General features: G+C 41.2%; 1 protein-coding gene across 2 annotated transcripts in view; it reads left to right on the top strand.

Moving 5' to 3' along the window:
* The window catches only part of TTC7A (tetratricopeptide repeat domain 7A), a 170,372-nt gene that overhangs the window by 8,822 nt on the left and 135,047 nt on the right, over positions 1-26,503 (top strand). For both annotated transcript variants that reach the window (XM_030446792.1, XM_030446793.1), the window contains 5 exons: positions 12,045-12,175; positions 13,127-13,248; positions 20,868-20,946; positions 24,082-24,242; positions 24,690-24,753. In XM_030446792.1, coding sequence (XP_030302652.1) covers positions 12,045-12,175; positions 13,127-13,248; positions 20,868-20,946; positions 24,082-24,242; positions 24,690-24,753 — 557 coding nt within the window. The remainder of the gene's footprint in view (positions 1-12,044; positions 12,176-13,126; positions 13,249-20,867; positions 20,947-24,081; positions 24,243-24,689; positions 24,754-26,503) is intronic.

The following is a 26,503-nucleotide window of genomic DNA, read 5'->3' as shown; positions in this document are numbered from 1 at the left end:
CTCATTGGTGATGGTGAGAGAAGGTTGTGGATTCTGACTTGTTTGTTGGTATCTAAAAATGGGTGGGATGACTACCATGTATAATTTGTTTCTAACAGCTTCTTTATATTAAAAAAAAACAACAAAAACAAACAAAAACTTGGAAAAGAGATCTGTTTTATCAAAAGGCTGCAGTGTGAGCTTGGCCTTTTCAGACTTTAGCAAAATCTCTCTGGAAGAGAATAAGGTGGTACTGTGTCAGGAAGAAGCCTTGATCACAGTCAGTGTTTTGTTGTAAGGAGGCCAACCACAAGTCACACCTACAAGGAAATGAGACTTTGTTAGTTCAGTGGCTTGGAGCAATCTTTATTTTCTTTTTGATCCCATTTAAGTAATATAAAGGTGTCAAAGATCTGTAGTATGACACTTGTAAAAACTGAGCTCATGAAACACTGCTGGATTGAGTGTTATCTCCTTTTGCAAGTAAATTTACTGCAGGAAGCACTGTTAAATCAGGTCGTGTATTACAAACCTGTTAACAGGCCATAGTGCACTTTCTGAGCCTGCCCTCCATTTCTAAAGGCATCATGTTTTGCAAGGTGCATTCTCCTTTTTCCAGATGAGACTTTGGAATACTGTTCTGGTTTTTGGTGCCAAAACCCCCTCCCTATGATTATGCGTACTCTTGTTCTTGGATTTTTTTTTTCTACAGGCTGATCTTTAAGAGTTATTGAAAGTCTCTAAGAAAAAAATGTCTGCAATACCGAAAAAGAGATAATGTGTGTGTGTGTGAGATAATGTGTGTGTGTGTGTCTTGCTATGTAAAAATATCTCTTCTTGTCAACTGAGACAAGTGTAGGAAATGGCTTAGTAGAAATTTGATAGCATTTTTTTGATGTTCAAATAAATAATTTTCTTGATGTCCTCCCTGGGTACTGATGGGACAAAGTAAAAGCATGTTGTAATTGAAGATGTCAAGATAAAGAAGATCCATTTCTATTGCTCAGTGGCCACATGACTACAAAGAAAACATCTGGATGTGGATGTAGGAAGTAAGAAAAGAGAGAACCCAGCTCTTCCTCCTGCTTCCTGCTTCTTCTGAGTGTCACAGGGGCAACGTGCTGTCATGTACCCATTTGGCAGAAATGGGCAGTGGGCTGTAAGGGGCAGGGAAAAGTGCTGAGTAAAAATCTTTTACTTGAGAGTCTAAACCTTCTCTACCCTAGTCATCCTATGTAGGTTAGAAGAGTTGTTAATTTTAAGTGTGCTGACTTGTGTGGGGCCCCAGTTCCCCACTGTCTGGAACCTGCCCACCTGGGAAGGGACACTGATAGCTGATGTGCTTAAATTCCTTGTATAGCTCAGGAGAAAACTCCAGCATTCCTTGTAGGAAAGTTTGTTGATATAAAGAACCAGAACTATACTGGGCACAAAGTTAAGAAAAATACAGGTTCTGGTGAAAGTTGTGGAGAAATTTATCTAAAACTTTAAAACTTTACTTTCAGGTTTTTGTTTTTGTTTTTTGTGTGTGTGGGTTTTTTTGTTCTTTTTCCTTTTTTTCCTTGTACAAATGAAGATCTCTTGGGTGGTAATGGGCTTCATGAGGGTGATTGACGCTTGGCAATATGAAACTATGTTAACTACAAGCTTTAACAAAGCTTTTGAGAGTGTATGCTGGCTTGCATTATTCTCATCCTAGTCCTTAACTGGTGTTTCCTCTACTGAGAGCTACCCTGTGGGTTATTTTCAATATTTTCAGTGGCTGCTGTCACTGCAGTGGAAGAAAAGTGTTCATTTGTTTGCATTTTCATTTTTAAAATTTATTTATTTAAAAAAAAAAAAAGGTCTGCCAGGGGCAAAACACAAATTCCTTTATGTTGGAATCCTTCACTTGTGACTGAAAATCGTATTTCTTAGCATTAAGATCCACAGTGATGTGTGCTGCTGTAAACAGAGCCTGAATAATAAAAGTAGTGTTCTTGCCTGACTGTTAGAAAAGTTGAGTCCCAGCCACAAGGATGTATGATGCCTGTGAGTATTAAAAACTGAGTATCTGAGGTAACACATTTTGTTGGCAAAACTTGTTTTCACTTGTGCTTGACAAAAATTGCATCTTTTAAATGTTAATCCACATGAGAGGAAGACTTTGTTCTATACCTGTTATAGACTTCAAAGTGCTGGTGTTCACAGTTCTGCCAGCAAGACAGGAAGCATGCTGTGTATTCATGTTGGCATCAGAGTAGCTGTCTTAGAGGCAAAGGCCTCTGTTTGTAGATATGCCTTGATAAAAGGGCCTGGTGTTAGTATGTCTTATTTTCGTTTTCAGAATAGAAATTTAAGAGTTTGGAGTTATGTTGTGACAGTGGTGACACTGAAGAGGTTATATGTTGGTGAATTGTGTGTGAGAGTTGCCACATCCAGCCTTGGTGATCTTGTTGCACTTAGGCTTCCCCTGGCTTTGCTGAGCACTCCATGAGCTCTTCTCTGCTGTTAAATAGGGAAGATTATTTAAAAGCCTAAGGTAGCTTTCAGATGGCTATGATGCTGTTCCCATGCTTGGGGCTGTGTTGTGTAGTGCCATGTGTCCAGTCACTATGGGAAGATTTCCATTTGCTGGTTTACCCTGGAGTAAGCTCTGGATGTCTTTGAACATGGCCTGTTAGATTCCGCAGGCTATGTCTGTTCTAACAGACATTAAGTAGAATTTACTTGAGTGCTTGTTATGAATCAGTATAGTAAATTCTGAATTACCACCTCGCCGGTGCCCAATCTCCTCATCTCCTCTCCTCAACTTTTCTCCCTCCTGCTCCAAAAGTACACAGAAGGTGGCAAGGTGGTCTCATTCTGTGACTGCAGCTAGAAGAGAACTTTACCACTGCTAATGTTGACTGGTAGTGATGCAGATGAGCTCAAGCTGAATAAATACCAGTACTTGGTCATCAGTGCCATTTCTCTCCCTTGTGTCCCATCCACTTTTCAGTTTCTCTTCATTTTCTTCTTCTGTATTTAGACCAAGGAAATACGTAATTCTTGTAGCATGCTGTTAAAATTTTATGAATTTGGGTGGTGTTGACAAAGTCCTTTAGATGTGGCACTGTAAGAGATTGCTGCTCTCCTCTGCCCTTGCTGTGCCCCAGAGCATTGCTGAGACATCAGCAGAGATGTCTCCTTAACTGCTCTCAGATGTCATGCAATGGAGGTGGCGTCTTGTACCAGGATGATTAATACCTTACAGCAGTGGTTTCCCATAATGTAGTGTGTGTGTCTCAGAGGGTGTGCAAGATCAACCACTGGGGTGCAAGAGAAAAAGTTAAAATAAAATTCATTAAAATTAAGCTTAACTGATGCATTGGATTGACAGTGGTGGCCTCGCTCAGTCTGTACATCAGAGGGTCCCATGTCACATGCATCCCACAGATGCTCTTCTGTCTTGTAGAAGAGTGGGTGCTCACAGTGCTCAGAGGCACTTGTTCATTCACTTCCAGTGTACTGCAGTTTATGTGTGCCTGGTTAAGTGGATTTATGTGTTTATATTATCTAGTTTTAACTTCTTAACCCTCATGGTAGACAAGTAACTGAAAGATTTCCTCAAAGAAAATATGGATTCCAGGTAATGTTAACAACAGAAGCACGAGTGAACAGTAAGAAAATAGCACTACTCTGAGCACGAGGTAAAAGCAATGACAGCCTAATCAGTGATGCTGGGAGGTCATTCAGTATTTTTAAAAATGTCATTAAACTTAATGATAAATTTTAGATGCCTTTTTGGGATTTCTGGCATGACAACAAAAGATTTAAATCCACACATCCAAATTGGACAAACGCTTGTTCTTCCTGCAGTGGCAAAATGGCTGAAATCATAAGCAAATACAATGTGACAACAAACTAAAATTAATTCCTTTGAAAGGCACTTAGAAGACATTGCCGGTGACTTGAAGAAATAAGTACTAGGACAAAATACCTGGTGTAGGAGGTTTTCTGTACAGTTGCATAAGAGTATGAATATTTCTAACATGTCTTAAGGAGTTGGCTAGATTATAGTTCAATAATGAAATATACCAAGAACTGCTTAGCAGCAAAGTGGGTCCCAGAAATACACAAAGTTCTATAGAATGTCGTCAGTTCAGCGGGCTGAGCTTTATAAACACAAGACTTTTAAATGCAGTCTTTACAATACTTTGTAATGAGATTGAGAATGACCATAAAAAGTCTTACGTGCCACACCAAAACTTACTGGTTATCTTGTGGGAGAGTGCTTTAAAAAGTTGTCAGACTTAAAGATGAGTTCTGCCTTTTTGCTTTTACCAAAAGTTGTGCTGTGAATTTGCTGACCTTACCTGTGATGACAGGTGACTGTCAGTAGTATGCTACCTACCAGGTATTTGAAAAAAAAACCCACATAATGCACTGTAAAGCAGTGTATGCATATAATTATATATATACATTGGGTGAGCATGCTCAGTAATTATTTTTTTAAATCATGGGGTGTATGATTTAAAAAAAAAATGGAGACCACTGTATTACAGCTTAAAACCACGATTGAAATAATCCTGTTTTGTAGGAAGTGGTAGTGAAAGACGTTTGTGTGGCTTTTTTGCAAAATGAAACTTTTCCTCCCCACCTTTTATGAAGTGCAGTATGAATGAATGTATTCAAAACCAATGGCCCCTCTTCTGTTTGCAATGCAAATAAATCCTGCTGAAAAATCTTAACTTGATTGCTTAGGAGATGAGTGTCAAGACTCATGATGTGAATTATTTAAACTGATTTTAGTTTTGGCATAAATAATGCATAGCTCTGGGTCTTGTCTAATCCCAACTGCTACACTGGCTTGTTGAAGTTCAGGATATTGTGTTTTTCAAGATGCTGGATTGTAATAGTTTGATTGAGGGGCTTGTTGGAGTTCAGGATATTTTGTTGTTTCAAGATGCTGGATGGTACTAGTTTGATTGAAGGCCATGCTGTTACATTCAAACCTTAGGCAGAGGGACAGGCTGGTCATAATACTGTCTCTAAAGTTTTCTCTTTGAAAAGTGGTTACTATTCTGCTGAACTTTGTTTAGTCATCGTGGATGTGTATATGCTTGAAGAACTAGTCTTAAAAATAGCCTTGCTCCAACGCTAATTGGTTTTCTGGAGCCACACTTCTGAACTGGACTGAAGGCAGCATGTTAGAAATGTAGTGCACCCACCCCTTGGGGAGAGCTTCCCAGAATGACCTGGTGTGCACCATGGGCCAAGGACAGACACAAAACCAGTTCCCTTGCAGGAGTAGCCATGCAATGCATTCACACCCAGCTTACCTCAAGATAAATTCTTTCTCTTCCTATATAGCTAGAGTGAGACTATTGCTTGCCCTCAGCTTAGGCTTCTGGCCAGGATGGCCTCTCCATGTGGCACAGGAGCACAGGTGCTGTTACCTTGCTCTGCAGACGGGGGTTGAAGCTGTTGGCAAGGCTGTGAGTGCCACCGTAGGCTGTCTTTTGCTTTAGTTCCCATAGCTCTGTTCAACACTAGTGCAGCACCTGAACGCAAAACAACAGGTAGGCTACACCCTCTCTGTGCTCTTGTATTTCTTTGGTTGCTTCCTTAGAGTGCCGGGTAGCTCTGGTGCTTCTAGGCTGTGGCATTTAACAGCTGCAGGCTAACGGTGCTTGTGAAAGTGATGTGCTGCTGCTGCCTCCCCTGAATTCTTGCACCTGGGAATCCACCATTCCCCAGTTTTGCAAATTCATCCCAATACAGGAAACGGGAAGTTTGTGTAAAAAGGAAGAGGAGAAGAACTTATAAGTTGATTGGTATATTCATAGAATCATCCGGATTGGAAAGGACCTCTGAGATCATGAAGTCCAACCCTTGATCCACTACTGCTGTAGTTACCAGACCATGGCACTGAGTACCACAGCCAGTCTCTTCTTAAAAACCTCCAGGGATGGAGAATCCACCGCCTCCCTGGGCAGCCCATTCCAATGCCGGATCACCCTCTCTGTAAAGAATTTTTTCCTGATGTCTAACCTAAACCTCCCCTGGCTGATTTGGTGATCTGGTTTAGGAACTGGAGGAAAAGAAGAAAGCTGCCTCAGCCTTCTCCCTTGCAGTTGTGCAGTCTCCATCTGTGTTTTGAGGCTTTCAAGGCCAACACCCTGAATTGGCCCTACTTTGAGTCGAAAGTTGGACTGTGAACCTCCCAAGATTCCTTCCAGCATGAATTTCTGTTTCATTTATATTGCTGAGAATCTGCAATGTCCATGTCTGTTCCAGTTCAAGTAATAACATCACTTCAGGGCGTTGGAGCCACATGACACATTGTCTGTCTTTGAAAAGGCCTGAGAGAGGTGAAAGTGGAAATAAACCTTAATGAAATATCCCCTTTTGGGTTTCCATAAATGAGAGCAGTGCATTTATCATAGAATTATAGAATGCCAGGTTGAATGGGACCTTAAGAATCATTTGGTTTGGCATTTTTGAGTAGAAACACAGTTTAGATGAGGTGGCCAAATATCTTGTCAAGCTGAGTCTTAAAAGTGTCCATTATTGGGAAATCCACCACTTCTCAGGGGTGATTATTCCAATGTATGACTGTTCTCATAGTGAAAACTTTTCTCCTGATGTCCAGTTAGGATCTCCCCATAAGTAATTTGCACCCATTTCCCCGTGTCTTTTCCATGTGACTTCTTGTAAAAAGGGAGTCTCTTATCTTCTTCAAGTACTGGAACATAGCAATAAGGTTTCCCTTAAATCTTTTTCCTCTGGACTGAACAAACCCAGTTCTCTCAGATTTTCTTCACTAAGCAGGCATCCCAGTGTTTTGATCATCTTTGTGGCCCTTCTCCTAACCCTCTCAAGCCTGTCTGCATCTTTTTTGTATAACGGGAACCAGAACTGAACACAGTATTCCAGGTGTGACTGGACAAGCACTGAGTGGGAGGCACTAGGAAGAAATTAGTTCAATGATACCTCTTACAAACCTTGGGGATTTGGGTTTTTTCCTGATGTAAGTGCAGATTAGCTTTCAAAGGGGAGAAGAAGGTGTGAAGATTATAGAGACATCAAGAGGCAGAGATGAAACACGGGGAGATCTAAAGGAGGTGGATGGAAGCCTTATCTTTATGCAACAAGGAAAGGCAGTGTTTGTATGCATTGAAAGTTATGGCCTCTGAAATGGGTAGAAAGAGTATGTTCTGTTAAAAAGGATAATGGAAGCATGCCTCTGTTTATATTTAATCACAGCCCATACTCTTATTAGAAATCTGTTGTAGTGAAATGAGGCAACCAGGTGCCACTAATTCCCAGGGAGTGGCATGAGCTTGTGTTAAGTCCACCTGTGCCAATACTGCGTGCTAGCCAGCTGCTCGGGTTTGTTTGTTACTCATTGGCCCCCTAATCCTGCTCATGCGCAGTTAGGGCCTGCCTTAATCAGGCACAGGTGGACTTAACACAAGCTCATGCCACTCCCTGGGAATTAGTGGCACCTGGTTGCCTCATTTCACTACAATCTGTATTTTTGAAAAATATGAAAAAATAATCTTATGTCATATATGTATCCACCTACTTAAATTGGGTCACTCAATTCATACGAGATAAAACCTTTCATAGATAAGTTGGTATTATCTTACCGTAACTGGTTATAAAAAGTTCCCAAGTCCCTCTACCCTAACCTGCTACTAAGAAAGCATATGGCTTCATGCTTTACTCAGGGTCTAATTTTGTCTTAGCAAGAGCTAATTCTGAGTTAGCAAGAGCTACACTTTTCTTGCAAATCCATTGTGCATGCACTTTCTTGGCTGACACTTTTTGGGAACTGAGTTGAATTTAAAATGTATGTTATGCACTGAAGTTTTTCTGTGCTGATGAGGGACAGATGGAGAAGGATTAATGGGATATTGTGCTCTCAGTACTTGTGGGTGTAGCGGGAGGAGCCATTCTTGCTCCTGAGGCTCGACGAGCTGCTGGTCTCTTCCAGGACTCCAGCCACCACACAGCGCTTCCAGGGTAGAAGTGTAGTGGGAAGAGCCTTTCTTGCTCCAGAGGCTCGACGAGCTGCTGGCCTCTCCATGCCTCGCACCAGAGTGAGCTGAGGTTTTTCTCTGTGGGTGTGTGTTCCACCTTTATTGGCCCCCTGGCCTTGCTCATGCCCAATAGGGGCCTGTCCTAATCAGGCACAGGTGGACTCACACCCACTCTTTGGCAACTCAAGGCACCTGGTTTGTCTTCTCTACATTTCCCCCTTTTTTTTTTTTTTTTTAACACTGATTACAGAATACAAACATTTTACAAACATTTAACACGATTTAACATGATTTTTACAAACATTTACACTTAAACATTTACACTTATACACAGGATTTTTCTTCTGGCCCCGCGGGACACTCAGCTAAGAGCATCGAGGGGGCACTGAGGGGCAGTACAGAACACACTTATACAGGATTTAGACATAGACATACAGGATTTTTACACACAAAATTTTTTTACACAAAAATACACTTACGACTTACGGGATTTAACCCTAGCTTAGGCAACCGTTCAATGTCAGCCCAGGCACTTTTTCACAAAGTCTCTGTTCTTTCTCCCTCCTGTATCTGCTCTTCTCTTGGCTTCCCTCTGCTCAGGGGCTTCCAAAAAGAGAATCCTTATCTTGGCTTCCCTTTGCTCAGGGGTTTCCAAAGAGATTTCTGGTTCCTCATGGGTTTCTGGTTCCTCCGTGGGATTCCATACTTTAATTAATTTTTTTTTTTTTTTTTTTTTCCTTCTGGTTCCTCCGTGGGATTCCAAACCATGGGATTCCATCCTCCTGGCTTCCCTCTGCTCAGGAGCTTCCAAAGAGAGAATCCTTATCTTGGCTTCCCTCTGCTCAGGGGTTCCCAAACCAAAGAGCTTGCTGGTCATACCTTTCAGGGAGAGTGTTAGCCCAGGCATTTTTTCAAATCAGGGAGAATGTTCCTGTTGCCAGCTCTTCACAAGTTGCCCGCATTCTCCACCAAATGTAGCGGGAGGAGCCATTCTTGCTCCTGAGGCTCGACGAGCTGCTGGTCTCTTCCAGGACTCCAGCCACCACACAGCGCTTCCAGGGTAGAAGTGTAGTGGGAAGAGCCTTTCTTGCTCCAGAGGCTCAACGAGCTGCTGGCCTCTCCATGCCTCGCACCAGAGTGAGCTGAGGTTTTCTCTGTGGGTGTGTGTTCCACCTTTATTGGCCCCCTGGCCTTGCTCATGCCCAATAGGGGCCTGTCCTAATCAGGCACAGGTGGACTCACACCCACTCTTTGGCAACTCAAGGCACCTGGTTTGTCTTCTCTACATGTGGGCTTGTAAATAGTCTTGTCTAACTGCACCTTGAGCAAATCTGTAGTTGGTGGGCACTGTGAGAACTGAATTGGTGGCTACAAAAGGAGGGAACTTTTTTGTTACTCTAGTGTTCTTCACTCAGTCTGCTGGATTTGCTGTTTGCTTGCTCTCATTTTTCTTTTCAGTGCATTTCTGTGATAGGGAAGAATAGCCCTGTTCAGCTTCTGTAGAAGTTACACTCTAGTGACATGGGGTTTTGGTGCATATGGTACTAGCAGAAAAAACATAACTAATAGCACATCATGTGGGTCATTTTTCCTTCTTGCCCTTTATAAGTAGAAAAATGTGTGCAAATAATAAAAATACCTTTTTTAATACAGTACTGCTCTGTTTCCTGTGGCAAGAGATGTTTGTGGTGACGTTCATTCCTGTCTCAGATTGGCCCCAGCTCTGTTTTCCTTACCACATGCATGGGTGTATTTCTTGTCAGTACCTGGTGCTGGCAAAGGGCTGCTTGCTTTCCTCCCCCACGTCAGAGCTTAGAGGCTGTAGCTCCTCACAGTGGGCTGTAACATGTATGTAAATGGATTTTTGTCAGCCTGGTTTCTCTGTGTGACATCTCGTGAATAACCATCCTCGTACAGACTGTGCTAGGATGGCTCTTGCACGCTGATTAGGTCCTGCATATGTATAAATGTCAGTGGATTGTACAGGATTTCTTTCAGGGCTGTCAGCCCTACTTTGCACTCAGGGGGTTGGCGACTCTGAAAAGCAGCACTTCTTAAAATTTATTTTTAATCAAGGGGAATGACTAGAAATTCAGAGGTAGATAAAACAGAGACAGATTTAAGATTATTTGTAGGCTGATAATTGTTCTAGCTTCGGCTCTGAATGTTTTCTGCATAGTTAACATCTGCTTTTCCCCTTCATTACATAGCACCAAGATTAGGAAAGAGAGGCTCTGAAATAATATAAAACCAGCCCATGATATAAAGCCAAAGACTTCATAGATGGACTAGAAGACAAAATCTGTTGTACACTGGATGCTATACAAGGTGTATGTTAGTAGAAAGGAGAGAGCATAATGAGCATTGGTTAAAAGCAGCAAAATAATCATCCCTGTTCCTCACACACTTGTCAATTTGAAATCTGCTCTCCTTGCTCTACTCTGGTCAGGATTTTCAAAGGTCAGGATTTTCAAAGGTGAAGGGTGAAGGAACCACAACCAACATCTGTTCCTCCAAGGTACGTGTTCCTATGTCTGGCTTGGGAGGCTGGGGAGCCCCCTCCTGAGCTCGTACCTGTGGGGTGTCTTCTCTCCCAGCCCACTGACAAAGCTGCTCAGTTTTGGCTTAAAAGTAAGACATTAGATGGAGAAGCTCCTAGCTTAGTAACCAAGGGGACAAAACAGAAACATTGAGTATGAAAAGTAAACAAAGCTAAGACTGCCTTGGAACCTCAGACTCCTCCAGCATGGGCACTTGTACCGCATCATTCAACATGGGGAAACCTGGCTCCCCATTGCCACCTCACAGCAGTTTGTTGTCAGACTCCTGAAGTGAGCTGTGCTGAGGTGTTGCTGCTCCTGGGATTGTGGGGACCCAGGAAAACGTGGCTCCTGGTGTGCATGGCAGCTCCTCAGGTGAAGCAGAATCCTCAGCTGCATGCTGCAGCAGTCTAAATAGCTTCCTTGGAGAGGCTGTCTAGACAGCTAAGTCTTTCTTCTTTTGTCACCTCAGTGGATTTGTGTCAGAAACACTTAAGATTTTGTGTTCCATCGAACACATTATTCATTAGCATTAGGGAGCTACTTTATGCAAAAAAAAAAAAATATTGGGAAGTATGTGCTGAACTTTGTGCAACCTCTGTTGGGCTACTGGGCTTCTGTGCAGTTGGGTTTAGTGTAGAAGACCGAAATTTCCAAGCAGTGGTGTATTGTGGAGATCTGATGTGTCATAAAAACCTACACTGGCTAGATACGTGTCTTCTTGTAACAGATTTAGAGATATAAATGATGTTGTAGTGTGATGCTAGACAAGGATCTGATAGTAAAATATTTTAATCTAGGGACAGTAGCTGTAAGTCTCTAAAACCATTTTTTGTTTGTAAGAGGTGTTGGATAGTGTTACAGGAAATACTTTGGGTAGGACAAAACACAGAGTTTTTTGTTTCTTGGGGAAAGAGGATGATCTTGTGGTTAAGAGTCTCTTGTGCCTTGCCAAGAGCTTGCTGTGTGTCCATGTGCAGTTTGCATGTGCTCAGATTTTCCAAGAGAGTCCTCAAGATTTTCCAACTTTGTTTTGGTATAATTTCCAGTTTGTTTGTTTGTTTGTTTGTGATTTTTTTCCCCTCTCGAAACTGCTGCCTGTTGAAAGCTTCACTTGGCACAGTGTACGCTCAGAAATTCTCAAATCCAGTGCCAGGGTACTTCTGAAACAATACTTGAAGCTGAAGCCCCCAAAATCTATAGTTGTTTTTGGAAGTATAGGCCATAATTTCTTGCTTGCTTATTCCTACCAGAGGGATTGTATGTCTTTTCTTCATAAAATATTTGAAAAGCACTGTAGAAACGTGCAGTGGCACTGTGTGTTAGAGCCGCATGACAAAAAATGCATTGCATGTGTAGGAGATACACTTTCCTGTGGGCCTTTTCCTGAAATCCTTTAAAACAAGAAGGAAACCCACATATGGATAAAATTTCCTGTCAGCTGGTAAATGAAGGAATAACAGAGCCGTGCTGCTGTTGGTGGGCTCCAACTAAAGAAGGTGTTGCTATTTTGCAGGTCTGTCACTGGAGCGCACAAACAACTCAACATCCTTGCGTGCTCGACTGTGTGAAAAGGAGAGGGAAGCCATGGGTTGTTTTGAGACAGCGTGTGTCATTGCCCAGGTGTACTTGCAGGAGCTTGAAAAGGTAAGGAGAAATGCTTATGGCATTACTTATGGCCGGGGTGGAATTTTGACAGCAAACGTAGTGGGGAAATCCCAAGTGATACTCCTGAAGAGTATGAGAACCAGTCTGAAGGAGTGAGGTGCCTCTCTACAAGCAGTTGCAAAACAGTAGTTTATCTGGTTCCTGCCTGTTTCCTCTGAGAATGAGGAAACCAGTTTTGCCTGTGGTAAAGCAGTGAATACTTCAGGTTGTATCTCAAATTTAAGTCTTACTAAAGAGAGACAACAAGTTTTGCATAGCAAGTGCCAGCATGAAGGAGGCTGTTTTCCATATCTATAGTGTGATACACATGAGTGTGTATGGAGATCCCTAACAAGCTGAAAGTAACATTTTTCGGCCACCCCATAGCAGTTTAACTGACAGCATTTCACCTTCTCTAAATGAAGTTGGACAAACCTAGGTCATTATTAGCAAGTAACTGCTTAGTCAGTGGTTAGATAGGATGGTGAACATGAGTACTGTGTGTCCTCCACTGAAGTGTGATATGTGCCACTAATGTGCTGGACACATGTTCAGTGGTCTCTGTTTGCCTAGCTGAGTTTAACAGGGCATGCCATGTGCTTCTGTGCTCTTCCATTAACACCCATGATGCTGAATATCAGCAGCATTGATGACAATGCATGTTACCTATTCTTCTGCAGCTTAATGACCTTTGACCTTCTGACCAGATATTTCTGTTCTTCTTGGCAACAAAGCTTTATGTCTGATCCCAGTTTTGGTTTTAACTTCTTTAAAACAAGAAAAATCAGCTTAGTACTTGTGTACTTCAGCACTACTTATACTTAGTAGTATGAGGAGGAATCTGATGGCAGAAGCTAACATTTTATTTTTGGAGATACCAGTTCCCCATGAGCCAGAGAATAATTCAAGCAGTTCTCTGTAATCCCAGATGTTTCTTTCCTCCCCACACAGACCTTAAGCAACACACATTCAAGGAGTCTCAAAGGCAGCAACGTGACTTATTCTGAGTTTGAACTTTCCTACTTCCTGGAAGCAGCTTTACAGAGTGCCTACGTGACTCATTTAAAGAAGGGGTAGGTGGAAGCAGATGTTAATAAAAATAGATAATGTTGCATGTTTGGTCTCAAAACAGCTGAAGGCTTATTTCTTTGTATGTCTTCTGTTGTGACTTTTTTGCTGTTGACTGACCTCAAGTCCTTTACTCCCTCCTATTTGTCTCTCTCTGTCTCTTGAAGAGCCCCAAGCCTTGGTTTTTCCAGACCCACAAGTAGGGTTTTTTAGAACAATTGTGTTATCTTGGCTCATCTTGGAGATGAGTGGAGTCTGACCATCAAGAGAGAATGCTGTGAGCTGTTCAGCCACAGGGCCTAGTTTAGTGAAGTCTTCAGGGTAGTTGCTTTCACTTGTTTGTTTGTTTACATAAGGTCTTAAACACCCCAATCAAACCCCCAAATCTGAGTGGTTTTACTAGAGAGAATACATGCAGCAACAGTGCTGCTCCAGGGTATTATACCTCTGCACTACAGAGCCCAGTGAACCTTGGAAGGGCAAGAGGAGTTGGTATCTGCAAGTCAGCAATTAATTTCTTGTGAAAACCTTCTCTAGAACAATAAAAAAGACACTGTTATGCTCAGTTCCAAAGGCATCAGAGGAAGTATGCTCTCCCCTAAACCAGGCTGTGGCTTGAAAACATCATCTCTGGTTAGCTGATGGAGATGCTGCCATGTAGGGAGAGTTTCTTGTCACTATGTCTTAACAGTACTTGTAAGAATCCATCCTTCCTAGTCCTATTCTTGCACCATATTATGCCACTTGTTCTCAAGGAATCAGACACGGGATTACTGGTCAAAATTTTATAAACTTTTCAAAGCAAACCATTTAATTTCAGTTTTTTGTTGGTTTGTTTGTTTGTTTTTTTCCAAGCAAGAAATTAGGAGATATTGAAAGGAAGAAAACTAGAAAAAATACTCACAGCATCAGTTTGAATTCTTTTGTATAAAATTTTTACCATTTTTTGACTCAGGAAAGTGCAAAGGAAGAGTTGTTTCTTTTTTAGGGCTTTCTTGTTAGTTTTTTTTTTTCCTCAATAGTGACTTTAATTGCAACTGTGAATAGCCTGTGTGTTTCCCATTCTTTCATTAAAAGCCTGCATGAACTGTGAAACTGTACTTGTAAGTTTATGCATGAGAGGTGGCTTTAGGTAAGTCTTAGAATCAGAGAATCATTGTATCATCATGGCTGGAAAGGACCTTCAATGTCATTGAGTCCAGCCATCAGTCCTACACCACCTTAACCACTGAATCATCTCCCAGAGTACCACATCTATCTGTTTTTGGAAAACCCTGGGACAGTGACTCCACCACCTTCCTGGGCAACCTGTTCCAATGAATCACCACTCTTTCAGTGAAGAAATTTTTCTTAATACCTAATCTGAACCTCCCCTGGTTCAACTTTAATCCATGGCCTCTTGTCCTATCACTGGTCACTAGGGAGAAGAGGCCAACACCCACCTCACTACAGCCTCCTTTCAGGTAGTTGTAGAGAGCAATAAAGTATCCTCTCAACCTCCTCTTTTCCAAGCTGAGGAGCCCCACGTCCTTCAGCTTCTCTATGTAAGACCTGTTCTTCAGACCCCTGATCAGCCTAGTTACCCTTCTCTGCACCCTCTCCAACACTCTGATGTCTTTCTTCTACTGTGTGCCCAAAACTGCACACAGTACTTGAGGTGTGGCCTCACCAAGGCTGAGTACAAGGAAAAAAGTCACCTCCCAGGCCCTGCTAATCACACTGTTCATGAAACAGGCCAGGATGCCATTTGCCTTGGCTCATGTTCAGATAGATGTCCACCAGCACCCCCAGGTCCCTCTGCTGGGTTCTGCACCCACTCCTCCCCAAGCCTGTAGCACTGGTGGGGCTGTTGTGGCCCAAGTGCAACCCAGAGGCTTACAAATGCACAAGGGCCATGAAATGACCCCTTTACTCAGGTAAATACACGCTTATTTGTAAAGAAAAACTGGACTGACAAGTCTAAGGCATAGTTCCAGTGTCACTTTGGCAGTAGGGGACAGGTACATGGTTTTCCTGGGGGAGGTGTTGGTTGACCAGCTGTGGCACAGTCTGTACTTTACTTGCCTTTTGCCATTCTCACAGTGAACAAAAGCTCAGGTCTTGCCAGTAAGCTTATTAGCTATGTCATAAAATAAAATCTCACTTAGAACATACAGCACTGATGTCTTCTAGGCACCTTTTAACTACCAAACTCACATGTTCGTTTTATTCAGCAGTATTTTAAACTCAAATCTTCATCAGTTCAATATATCCAGAAGGTTGTTCTAGCTGTTACTGTCAGCCCTGCTTGCTCCTTTCCCATTATTTTAATAACCTCAAACTAAAATTAAAACACCACAAAGCCCCTACAGGAAACCAATTTGGAATCAAAATACATATGTGAATTAAGCAGTACTTTGATTATAAGCTGCATAGATGCAGTAGCAGCAAAATGTTCTCGGTAGCTGTCTCCTGATGAAAGAGCATCCTGGTCGGTCAGATAAGGTTCTCCTGTGGCTGGGACAGGAGCAGAGCCCCACATGTTCTTCACCTCCTCCAGTGCAAGTGAGAGACAGCTGCCGGGAAAATGAAAGGTTCGGAGGGGAGGAAGGGAGCCTGGTGGGGACCCCACAGCTTGTCTCTGCCGCCCAGCTGGTATTAATGTGCGGTTTCTGCCACCAGAGGGCATAAGCAGCACTGAGATATATTAAGAAAAGAGGAGGGAAGTGGGAAGAAGGTTTTTTGGGTGCTTCATATGTATAAAGCAAATTTGTCCACCTGATGTTGAGCAGCTCAAAGGAGCATTTTTGTTCTCCTTATTGTTTCCTGTGTGTTCAGGTAGGAAATAAGCTTTGGATGATGAATGCTTAAGCTGGCAGGGGGGTAGGTCCTGTCAGGTGGGATGTCCTTCCCCAGCAGCAGGTAAGCACAAAAGAAATAGCAAGTGCTTTTTTCTTGTCTTGCCAGGCAGAAAAACCCAGGGATATGAGTGGTGTTGTCATGCTTTTGTTCCTGCTGGCAGGCCTAGGCCTGCTGCTGTCAGTATGGTCAGGGATGCCCTTTTCTCCTGCAGTGTGCAGTGTAAAGAAGGCACCAGAATAAAACAAATTCCTGGTCTCCCTTTCTGATGTTGAGCTACTGGCTGTAAGGACCAGCAAGTATTGTTGCAGCTGTGCAAGTCCCAGATGCTTTTAATAAGATGTTTACTTAAAATACTGTGTTGCTGGAGATGCATTTCCTGCAGTTGTTTGCCCTGCTGCATCCCAAGAAAGCTTTCTGTGTTCTTCCAGTGAGCAGCATTGGTGCTGTGGATGCAGAATACAGGCAGATGCTGCTGTACTATAGAAGGCAGCCAGTTGTCTCTCATGTTAGTAACTGCAGTAGTTTTCAGTTTTTGTTTGGTTTGGGTTTTGGTGTTGTGTTGTTTTGGTTGGGGGTTTTTGTTTGTTTTTTGTTGTTTGTGTTTTTGATTGGGGGTTTTGTTTGGATTTTTGGTTTTATTTTTTTTGTTTGTTTTTTAATATGGATGTTTGAAGATTAGGCTCATTTCTTACTGTCTTTCAGAGTATTGAACAGTTGATGCTACCTTGCTCTGTTATGGGGGCTTTGGTCAAGATGCTCTAAGTATTTTCTTAGGGCAAACAGGCTTCACCTCTGTAAAGTAATGATTATACATATGCTTCTTCCTAATGACACTTAAAGTATGTATGTGGAATTCCAGAGACAAGACAAATGAAATCAAGAGCTTTTAGAGAGGATGTGCTTGTCTTTGGGGACACTTGGAGAAATTTCTGAAAAATTCAGCACTTACTAGAAATAGTATCTTTTTCTGGTCCCTCAAGTTGGGATCTAAATTACTTCGGAAAGACCTGATAAAAACCTCTAGTAAAGAAAGCTCACATAATACTTCTATTTCCTTACCTTGTCAGTTTTCTCGAGTGCTCAGTTCCCTTTCTGAAATTGTCTATGCTTCTGTTGCAAAGGCACTTTGAAAGAGGAGCTTCATGTATGTATTGTTTTACAGCAGAATTCAGTGTACAAAGGCAGGCAGGGCAGGCTTTGCCTGGCTGTTCATAATTTCTGAGGGATTTACATGGCTTTTTTTTGGGCATTTATCCCATCTTTGGTCCTCACAATCTAGCACCTTATCCAGGACACTGCAACAGGTAATTTGTGAGTAATTGCCTACTTGATGAATCTAGGTAACTGCTAAGCTTTTGTTATGTATTGAGGTTTTTTGAATGTTATCCTTCTGTTAGACTGAAATTAGGAAACTCTGTGCTTTGTTTGATTATTTGTCTTGTATCTTAATTTACAGAAATCTGAGAAGCTGAGGCTTACTTCAGGTGTGTTTTGTACCTATGCATGAACAACTATTTTAATAGTATGAACTTTAAGAAACCTTGAAAAGATGCAAAGATGTAGAAGGAAGTAGGCAGAGGCAATGGTGTTACCACTGTCTGTGTGTTTTGGGTACCACTTTCCCCTGGAGAGGTGCACACTGCCTTGTAGTCATCTCAGGGTGGTCTCTTCTATCTGCTAGTGGCTATTTGAACAGATGATGAGTGGGGAGGAGAGTGTGATCTTCTGGTGCTCATGTTGTTGGGAAACCGACTTTGCAGACCTATGTATCTATGGTCAACTCTGGCTCATTATCAATATTTTTCCCAGCAATTTGCATTTGTCTTCATTTTTTGTATCTTAAAATGTTGTGTAGTGTTAATCGGGCAATATTACATAAATGTGATTCATGTGATTCATGGACTGGTAATTAATTACTCTGTATTAACTGAGTACTTGTACAAACAAAATAGATTTTCATGCCAGGCTGGACTGACTGGACTCAAGGTGCTCTTTGTCACAGTTTGTGCCCATGATTTTCTGTGTTCCCCTTTATTAAATTAGCTATAATTGAATCCTAAACTGCATTTCATCATGCTTTCTAAATGCCTCTCTTGCTGCTTCTGTGGCTAAACCTCAAGCACTTTAATGACCATGTGCTTTTTCCTTCCTGATCTTCCTAATTTCTTTTTGTGGCATCTCAGCAGTGCAATAGGGGTCTGTGGACTCTTCCAACACATTTTTATTTCCATGATAATTGAATGTTCACATATGATGCCATGGCTTCAGGCAACAGTATCTGTTATTTCCAAATAGTCTTCTGTCCAAGTCCTGCAGAAGCTCAAGATTGCTTGGTTTCTGATCTAGAGCAAATGGATTCACCATGCATTGCCAGAGGGTTTATGTTTGCATCCACATCCACTTATTGATGCACATATTCCTATACATTGTTTTCTTTTGTTAACTTCTTCAGATCCTAAGTAAAAAAAAATATCTTCACGTGCATGTTTAGTGTATGCAGGACATCTGTTAATTGAACAGTAAGTTCCTTATCATTATGAGTAGAGCAGTTTGTATGCTTAAAATGAAATGTGTGCTCAGATGGCCTCCTGGCTTGGAACAGTAGAGTGGAAAGACAAACTCCTGTAGTGAGGTGTGTTTGCAGACTGCTGGCAGGTGTGATGTGTCTCCTGTTAGTGATGTTGATAAAGTTCAAAGCATAAAAGCTGCCAAACCAAACTGTAGAACTGGTATTGTTGTCAGATGCTTTGCATGTTTCAGAGTTGAGAGTTCAATGTGAAGCAGGTGCTCTGGCAGATCCTGACCACACAAGTACTTTCCTGAGAGGTGATGAGTGCTGTGTGCTCTTCCCATACTGCCCATTTTTGGCACTTCTGCCTTCTGTTGAAGGTATCCTATGCATTTGCCCTGTGGTTCATGGTTCCAGTCCTGACAGCTTGCAGGCAGGAAGCAATTTGCTATTTACTCTTTCATTCACTTCAATTTGTCAATATTCCTTCCCTTTCCTCTCCCCTTCTCCTCAGACCAAGGTGTTTCTGCCATGATTCTTGACTTGGTTCATGACCTTGTCTAAAAGTGGGACTAAAATGGTGCTCCAGTTCTCTGGGAACAAAATTCTACGTGTGAGCTGCACACACGTGTGCCAGATGTGGAACTAGTCTGTTTTGCAAGTGCTCATTACTCTTTCTGATGCTGATTAAGTGACTTCATTGAGATTTTATTAGTCATATACCATTGTCCTAACAAGAAATCTAAAAATATTATGTAACTCTTCTGTCCAGCCTCTTTAGGAGACCAGTGAAGCACAGGAAGTACCAGTAGTTTTCGGTAACTAAGGAGGGCAGTTGGTCGAGTCCTTTTAGTTTAGATGGGAGAATTTATTGATTTTGACTATCTGATAATAAATAGCATTTGAACAGTTCTGTTGGATTAGGTGTGATTAATCACATGCATAAATACCACCAAGTGCTTTATTGCTTTCCTCAGTTTAAGGTCCAAATCTGCATCTTTGAGAATATATCCTTTCCTAGACCCTCAGACAGTGGAAGGAAGAAAAAAGACAGCATCTGACTTTCTCCACAAGGACAAGTCTCCAGTGGTTTTGCTCCTACCTTAATTTTCTGCTAGTCTGTAGATTGCCCACAGCTGGGTAATCTACTGATTACCTCTAAGTTTAAAATTCTGAGATGAGTATTGATTGAGGGAAGTTTTGTTTCTTCAAATATTTTCAAGGACCAAAGACAGTTTGCAGTATATCAAATTGGGCACAGGCACGGTCTGTACTGCTTACCTTCAAAAAGTAGTCAGATTGACAGAAAAGGTTGTTATGGTGCATGGCCTTTTTTTTTTTTAATTTATGTTTCCTCTGCACAGAAAATTGTCCTGAAATAAGCTGATGTGGCAGTTAATGTACCAGTACAAGTGCTTATCTAGTTGTCTTTATTTCAGTACAGCATTGCTCTTTTTCTTATATTTCCTTGGGTAGCTTCCACCATGCAATGAAAGAGAGCTGAACTTGTAGGTGCTGTGGTGGTGGCGGCATGTCCTTAGCCTTGAAGAGCTTGTAGGCTGGAAGTGTTAACTAGTATGTCCAAGTGTTTAATCTTTCCTTTCTGCATCCCTCTTACTGCTCACACACATTTAAGATACCATTTGGCAACTGGTCTGCTTCAGTTGGTTATGATATAGGTACAGTAATGTGTGTTATTTTTTTTTCTAGACCCTAACCTTCTTTTATTGCTGGTTAAGCTGTGCTTGCAGACAGTCACAGCAACTTAGCTGCCTGGAAATAAACTTCTTAAACCACTGTAATTTCATCATGTGTCTGGACCATCAGACACAAGGTGTTTAAGCACCACCTCAAAGGAATCATCAGTTAAAAGCATCACGTAAGCTCAGTCTAATTCAAACAAGTACAGTCTGTGTGTATGAAGAGGAGATGTAGATGCTTTTAAGAAGAAGCATCTGCTTCATAAATGCGAGATATGAAAGGCTTCCAAATGTCCTCTCTGTTCATCAAATGTGAATGTGATCTTCTCCTAGGAAGCCATCTGGACCAGGCATGCTACAGTCACTGCCTCGCTCAGTGCCACTGTCCTATCTGTGTGTCTCTGCTGCACACTCAGTATTAGTGATTGTTTCATGGGTTTGTTTGAATGTCAACTTTGTTGCCAAGCGTCATATATTTTTTGTCTCCAATGTGCTGGGTTTTTTGTTTTTCTTGTTTGTTTTTTTTATAATGTGGTTGTTTTGTGGGGTTTTTTTTTTGTTTGTTTCCCCATAGAAATATTGTGAAAGGAACGAGGAGTCTGCGGGAAATACTACGGACTGTGGAAACAAAAGCTACTCAGACCTTCAAAATGGTAAGGGGAATGGGAGATGGGGAGGTGGGGTGATTCCTGCTATGCAGGAATTCTCTCTGTTTATTAACCAGTGCAGTTAGGACAAAAATGTATTTGTACTCACTTGATTGATCCCTGCTTCTCCTCCCCCCACCTCGTACCTCAGCTTTTGGAAGTGATGTGTCAAGTGATGCACTTAATTCAAAGAACTGCCCAACTGAAACCTCTGGGCCTTCAGACCTGGGCATCTTCAGACCTGGCCAAGTGGGTTGTTCTGGGTTGAGTTTTTTTGTTTGTTTGATTTTGTTTGGGTTTTTTGTTTTGTTTGGGGGTTTGTTTGTTTGTTTGTGTTTTGTTTGTTGTTGTTGGTTTTTTCAGTGCATTTTGTAGCCCTGATAGAAACAGGGATGTATTTAGCTTGACAGTGCTGTCCTGAGGTGATAGTGTCTTACTTTCAGTGTGTGCATGCCCCCCTTTTTTCATTTGGATGTAAAAGCACTAAGTACTTCTGGCTCAAATGCAACAAGCAGTGCTTTTTGAGACTCAAGGGCTTCAGCATTCTTCCTGTAAAACCCTTCAAAGCAGTACAGTACAGACTGATTTTAAATTTTTTGTTTGGCTGTCTTTTTTTTACTCTTGGTGTTGGCATTCTGCATCCTGTTATCCTGAGCGCTTCTGCTAAAGAAATCATGGAGCAAGCTATGTATGTGCCAGTTTAAGTTCTTAGACTTTTAACTAGTTCTTCTCTGTTTTCCCTTTAAGTTACTCAGGAGGTGACAAGGTCAACAACGTGGGGAGTAGCAAAATCTTGAGAACATGAATGAAAATTTTGCATCACTAAAAGCATTGATACATCTAAGCCTGCTTTGTGCTTACTTCAGCATTGTGTTTTGTGTGATGCCAGCAAAGTTCAGCAAGGGAAATGTGCATGGGTTTGCATAGAGTTTTGAAGATGGGGAGTGCCAGATTCCAATGGATGGGCTGAGCGTGTGTCTAGCTGGTAGCAAATGTAGAGCTAAAGTGAAAATGCAAGAAGAAGGGTAGCCTGGATATTTTTTTGCCTCACCCTCTCTGTATTTTGGAACTTCTGTTCTGGAAAGTGATCTTCTTGTTGCATTGGGATCATCTGTATATGCCTAATTGAAAATACAGATGCATGTGGAAGTTTGTGGAGGGAATTAAAATAGGTGACTTAAATAATCATACCAAAATGGTTATGTTCTTTTCCAGATTGAGATCAGGGTTCAGGGGATTTTTCTTGCTCGCCTGTTTTATCATTTTGCTAAAGTGAGTCTAACCATCTGCTGTTCTTAGAACATGACAGAATGTGGCACTCAAATGCTCCTGTCTCTGTGCAACTGGGGAGGGCTGTACAACACCCATGGGGGATTTATCCCTAAGGGAAATCTGAAGGTGTTCATCCAATAGTTTTTCCTGGGATTTCCATTTTACTGGAGGTTGCATTTTCATTTTCTTACTTATTTTTAAAAAGCTGTCAAGAGGGCAAAGGGAGGAACATGCTTAATTAAACAAGTTTTTGAAGCATGAAAGTGAACCACATGATTCTTTTTTTTTTTTTTCCTTATTTGTGGGATCACAGTGTTCTTTGAGCATAATGATGCTTTTTTTAGCCAAAGGCTGTAATAACATAAATCAGAGTCTTGGCCTGTTCTGGTTTGTTTTGTCTTATTCAAAAGAGTGAAACTCATTTACACAGCTACCGTACTGTATGTTAAAATAAAAAAACACTAAATGTATTTGGTGCTTGCCTTTTGAAAGACTTATCACAAATTGTGCTCCTACACAGAGATCTTTCTGTTGCTAGTATATTATTTTTCCCTCCCCTCTAAGACTGTAGGAAAAAAATATAGGAGAGTTGGCTCCTCAGGGTAAAACTGACTAAATAATTACACACTGAGACAATAAAATGATACTGGCTAATGCTGCAAGACCCTAGGCTATTTTGCTCATGGCTGCTTGCTATAAAAAACATAGAAAAGCCTAGTTAGAAGGCTTTCTGTAACTTGTCAGTAGGAGTGCATGGAAGGTCTTGGGGTTTCCAGGGAGTTATATGTGATGAGATTTCTTTGAGGTGTCATCATTCATTCAGATCACTTTGCCGTTGTTAGGTACATTTTTGAAACCTCCCTTTCTGGTGTTAAAGAAACAGCACATGCTACTGTGGTTGTATTTTAGAACTAATTTAATGAATTCATATGTTGTGAGGTGGTTGAAAATAAAGAACCTTGTATCAAAAGTCATTTTCCTGAGTCTGGAAACAGGAACGTGAACCTCAGTATGATTTATTTGGTCCAATTGATGTTTCAGTCTCCCTCTGTTCTGGCAGCATTTAGAGTGCTGTGCTGCTTATTCACAGAAGATGCACCCATTGTTATGTAGCTGTGCTTGCTTGCATGTTCATTTATTTACAGTACAAAAAATCAGGTGTTTATTGGATGGGGGACAAGGTCAAGTGCCAAAGAGAATTTTGCAAAGTCATCTTAACTTGCCTCCATTTGTGACCACCTGGCTAGCTATATGTATGAACCAGAAATCAACTATCTATGGATCTTTGGCCACTCAGTGGTCAAGAACATGCATGTGATATTGCTGTTTCAACATAAAGTTCTCAACCCTCTTCTGTACTCCCTCCAGTACTCCCTCCAGAGGGAAGCAGTACCAAGGTAAAGATGTAAAAGGCTGCAGGAAGAGCAATATTAACAGATAAAGGATTGATCTCTTAAACATAATACAAAAGTAGCCTCTGGGCTGAGACTTGCATACAAAATCCTGAGACTGAGAATGCAGTGGAGTGCAATCATACTCTAACAGTGACATCTGTAAGGTTGTCTCAGCAGTCCATGTGGCAATCAGTTGTCTTCACTCACCAAAGCGTTCCTTGCTGTCAGGCCTTTCTGGTACATTTTTCCAACAGTGTACAAGACCATGTAAAGGCAGAATAGTGGCCTTTTCAGAGGAGGGAAAAAATGCCACTGCAGGAGACTTTTTAGCTACCGTTTTACCTCCTTGAGCTTTCTGAAAAGTGGTATTGTCATGTTGTTGGTACATCTCCTTCCCAAGATGGAACATGGAGATAGGTGAATCTTTTGTGTTGAAGAAGACTTCACTCATGTGTCTTTTTCTGCTGATCTCTAGACTGCAGCCAAACAGCTGGCTCAAGTACTTCTCCATTCCCTCAGCGAAGACTGTTACTGGAGCCCTTTATCTGATCCGCTTCCTGAGTTCATGGACAAGGAAGATCAGTCTTACGTTAGCAATCCTTTTTGTCGGAGCCCTGAGCTGTACACAGAAGAGAAGTAAGAACTCTTTTTTTATTTTTTATTTTTTATTTCAGTTTATCCTTCCTTCAGGAGGAAGGAGAGTGTTTGAACAGTCTCCGGCCCTGCTAATTATGTCACTGATTCATGTGGTAGTTTTATACGTTCTTCCCATAAAAAGGCCTGCTGAAAAAATAAAGCATTAAACCCTGAGTGTTTGATTTATTTTTCTTCTCCTAGGAAGAACGATAATCCAACCAAATAGCCATCTTTGCTATGAAATGGAAATAATCTACTTATGGTTCAGTATAGCTCACCTAGGATATTTTGCAGAGCTTTTAATTGTATGAACCTGCAAAATGAGGTATTGCCTAGCAAATGAATTATGCATGATATGTTTCAAGTTACTGTTCCTCTTGTGAAATGAGAAAGAGGCTGACAGGATAATTCTTGACCTTCGTCAGAAAAATGTGTTCTGTCTTTCAGTGCCTACTGCCCACAAGACAACGTAGAAGAGGCTCTTCTCCTCCTCCTAATCAGTGAATCCATGGTAAGCCAAAAATGAGTACGTAATTCTAATAGCACAAAGGAGTATATTTTTCCTGTGTTTCCATGACAAGTCTTCTGGTTGGTTTTGTTTACAGAATCTTCCCTAGATAAACAGAAGCAAGGATTCAGCTGTTGCATAGGAAATGCCGTTCATTCCTTTATCAGCAACACCTCTTTATTTAATAAGTACATTTATTAAGTCAGATACATTGTCAGTAGACAGATATTTCCATTCAAAACAGCTGTGTGAATTTATGGATCTAGAATGAGAGGAAGGGAGCCTTGACTAAAGCCAGAGATGATGTTGGTACTCACTGTTTGGTGTTTGCAGGTTACAATGTCTTGCTTGCATTCTTTAGTCTGCAGGGATAATATTTTGGCTGTTTCAGTCCTGAATGATCTTTGTCAATGTTTGATGTTTATAATTCAGGGAGTTTTGTCACATGTAGAAACATCCATAATGAACTACAGCGAAATAATTCAATTTTTTTTTCTATTTATAACATCAAATGCTTAAAAAAATAAATCCCTTTAAGAGGAAGGGGAAAAGGTGGAGAAAACCAAATGCATGGAAAACTGCATGCTGACCTTTGATCATTTTTGTGTTCTGAGAAGATGTAAATGTACAGAGAATGTGTGTGGATTGTTTTCTGAAAATGTGTAAGGAAAGGTACTTTGCCTTAAGTCATGGTCACTTGTAGCACAAAGCAAGACTTGAAAACCTTGGAGCATCAATGAACATCTTAAGAACTTCTTAACAGCTTTCAGACAAATTGAAAAGATACAGTGTGTAAACTTTGTTTTGTTTTTTTTTTCTTTCCTTCAATTTTTCTTTGATTCTTGTGGCTTAAGTCCTTCCCCTTTCTTGCAGACTTCTTCAGAACATGGCAATTTAACATCTGTTGATTTAAAAATCTGGAGAAAAAATGAAGAGGCAGAACATCTGAATGTTAATATATTTTTTTTCCTAGGGCTTTCTAAAGTAAACCTCAGTAGTGTATCTACTTTGTGTTTTCAAGGGCTTTTCTGCAGTTAGAAGGGATTTTCCTAATTGGAGGTGGAGGCTCCAGGAAGGAGCATGTTGTCACATGCACATCTATTAAAATCAGAAGAGTTCTTATCAGCATGGTTTGTTAGGGTTGATGCAAGCAGCAGGAAGACCAGAGGACTGGAGCAGTAACAGTACTGTCTGCTCCATCCTTTCCTGCATCTGGGGTTCCAGTCAGGAAGGACTTGTGCTACCTTAAACTCTGTAGTCTTCTTCTGCTGAGGTGAATGGAAGTTATCCCTGTTGATTCCAATAGTGCATAAAATGGCAAACTGGTCCTAAGTGAGTTATGGGTCAAGCAGTGTGAAAATGCTGTTGGTAGGAACTGGTCTGTTGTGCTGTCTTCAAGGCTTAATAACTATGGTTATGTTTAAGTGCTGTCTTCTCTATATAGGAACTTTCTGGAAGCGGGTGCATTGTGTTTTGATCAAAGCACTGAAATAATCAAAGATCCTGTAGTAGAGCACCGCAGGAACCATAACTGTCTTTCAATTTTGGGGGGAAATGGAATATTTGAGCTTTCCTCTTGCATAAGTGATAGCCTTGCCATGACTTAGTTATTTTACCAAAAATATAGGACAAGTGTATAGAAACACAGTTGTGTATAGAAATACATTTAGGAACCACAGGAATGTGCTTCTTAAATGAAGGACCAGAGGAACCAAACTAATTCTTAAGTATGTTTGCAATACATAAATATTTT

The sequence above is a fragment of the Calypte anna genome, chromosome 3, assembly GCF_003957555.1.
Source record: "Calypte anna isolate BGI_N300 chromosome 3, bCalAnn1_v1.p, whole genome shotgun sequence".
Classification (NCBI taxonomy): Eukaryota; Metazoa; Chordata; class Aves; order Apodiformes; family Trochilidae; genus Calypte; species Calypte anna.
The sequence above is the reverse complement of the archived record's forward strand: the minus strand, read 5'-3'. Positions and strand labels throughout refer to the sequence as shown.